Source organism: Littorina saxatilis, linkage group LG16 (genome assembly GCF_037325665.1).
Source record: "Littorina saxatilis isolate snail1 linkage group LG16, US_GU_Lsax_2.0, whole genome shotgun sequence".
Taxonomy (NCBI): Eukaryota; Metazoa; Mollusca; class Gastropoda; order Littorinimorpha; family Littorinidae; genus Littorina; species Littorina saxatilis.
Genome location: NC_090260.1, coordinates 27,491,271 through 27,493,770, shown reverse-complemented (window position 1 = coordinate 27,493,770; position 2,500 = coordinate 27,491,271). Strand labels below are relative to the sequence as shown.

The window sequence follows — 2,500 nt, the reverse complement described above, 5'->3', positions numbered from 1 at the left end:
TCGGTCCCACTGGCGGCGCTGCAGTGAGTGAGAAGCAGACACCTCTCCACATGGCCACCAAACACGGGCATCAGAACGTTGCTCAGTATCTAATAGAACAAGGAGCGCAGGTCAACGCCCGGGATAGCCAAGGAACAGCGCCTCTGCATTCAGCCAGCTCGAACAACTACTTCGAAATTGCCAGCATTCTTTTGCAACACAAGAGCGTGGTTGATATTCGCAACAACAACGGAGCAACTCCACTCTACGCTGCTGCTGAGCAAGGCCACACAGACATGGTGAAGCTTCTTCTTGATCACGGGGCAGAGAAGGACTGCTCGGCACGAGATGGAGCAACACCACTGTTCAGGGCTGTCAAAATTGGACACACAGACATCGTGAAGCTTCTTCTTCAGCATGGAGCCAGCACTGAAATCCCGTGGCGTGACAATTCCTTGTCCAGGACACCGCTCTTTGCCGCGTCTGCATCTGGACACACAGACATCGTGAGACATCTGCTTGATCACGGTGCAGAGAAAAACTTCACACGAGAAGATGGCGCGACTTCACTGTACATGTCTGCCCAAAACGGACACACTGATGTTGTAAGGGTGCTTCTGGAACACGGTGCAGAGAAACACATTGTAGATCTGGATGGATACACACCATTATATGTCGCTGCCAAAAACGGACACACAATCATCGTCCAACTCTTCATGGAGTACGGTGCAGAAAAAGACTTTTCGACTAAAGAAGGAGCAACACCACTATATATCGCTGCTGAACAGGGACACACGGACATCGTCCGCCTTCTCCTTGAGTACGGTGCAGAGAAAGACTTGATGACGAAAGCAGGAGGAACACCACTATATATCGCTGCCCAATTCGGACACACAGATATTGTCAAACTCTTCATTGAGTACGGTGCAGAGAAAGACTTACCGATCAAAGCAGGAGCGACACCGCTATATATCGCTGCCGAAAAGGGACACACAGACATCGTCCGCTTTTTTCTTGAGTGCGGTGCAGAGAAAGACTTTGTCCGGAAAGGAGCAACAGCCTTCCCTCTGGCTGCACTCCAGTATATCTTTGGTCGCAGAGTAGAGGTGGACACCAAACGACCAATTGGATGGACACCGCTTCACGCGGCTGCCAATAATGGACATACTGATGTGGTCAGGGTCCTGTTAGAGCACGAGGCCGACGTGGACCGTCAGAATGGTCTGCTTCAAACACCGCTCTGCTGTTCCGCGTGCAAAGGACACGTTGAAGTGGCAAAGCTACTCATTTTCCACGGGGCAGATGTCAACATTCAGAACGAGTGGGGTAAAACACCTATGGACAAGGCTAGAGAGGGAAGGCACACTGACCTCTTCTGCCTTCTGAAGCAAATAGCAAACCAAAGCAAGTGGGAAAAAGGGACGCATTAAAAAGGGACAAGTGCAGATTTGTTTTTGACTTTGTAACGTTTGGCGCCTCACAATGTTAACTGGACAATTGTCACGTTCACAAGTGAGGTGGAAGTGTATTTAACCCAGCTTCCAAATGATTCAGTGCTCAGAATCGAGAGGATATTTGCCTAATTCAACATGCATTATAAATGACAGAATGAACCGTCACAACTTGAGAATCTCTTTTAGGAACTGCAACCACAACTTTGTCCAGGTCTGTTAAATATAATTCCATTTCTAAACATTCAATTGGGATTTTGTTGATGAATTTATTTTGGAAGTTAATTAATAAAGTATTAAAAACAAACTCAGCGCAAATAAAATTGAGGGTGTTGAGCTGTGGTATGCGACCAAGTGGAGGGATGGTCTGATGCCGTGTAAAGGACGGGCCAGATCTGAGATGTTTTCCCGAGAAGGAGTACGTGTGCCTTTAACAAATTGTATTCCGGGTGTGTGTGTTTTGAATGTGTGTGTGTTTTAACATTCTCGTTACTGCTACAACTTCTAGCGATATACGATTATATTGCTATTTCATATGTTACGTGGATTTCCATTGGTCAATTGGGCAAAACTGAGCTCATTGTAAAAGTGATATCAACGACATTTCCGTCGATATCAGTTTTGATATCGACGACCTCTTTATTGCTTCCCCACTTCAAAAACAAAAACACCTAAATTTAAAAACAAACAAATATATATGAAAATGTAATGATCCCAGAATTTAGTTGAGCAAGTGACTAAAGACTTTTTAAAAGAAAAGACATTTCTAAATACTGAAAAGTACAAGAAAAGAGTGAACAAAAAGAAATAATAATCAGAGGGAGGGATATGGAAGAGCCAAAACTGAGACAAATACTTTTGTAATTTCTTTACAGTAAATACAAAATTTCCAGAGAATTAGCAATATATCTAACATTGACTGACTGTGTGATGATATCTTCTGCTATTGGTCTGTTTCGACAGTGATATCAAAATCTCGACCTCCTGTCTCGATTTTGATATCACTGCTGTCTCAACAGACCATAGCAGAAGATATCATCACACAGTCCGTCAATATTGGGTAAAGTGAA

At 44.4% G+C, this 2,500-nt stretch overlaps 1 protein-coding gene across 1 annotated transcript in view; it reads left to right on the top strand.

The window, feature by feature from the left end:
- The window catches only part of LOC138950736 (ankyrin-1-like), a 4,163-nt gene extending 2,039 nt beyond the window's left edge, over positions 1-2,124 (top strand). Inside the window, exon 3 of the mRNA XM_070322464.1 lies at positions 1-2,124. This exon is cut by the window's left edge and continues 378 nt beyond it. Within this exon, the coding sequence (XP_070178565.1) occupies positions 1-1,409 (1,409 nt within the window). The 3' untranslated portion in view covers positions 1,410-2,124.
- The last annotated feature ends 376 nt before the right edge of the window (positions 2,125-2,500 follow it).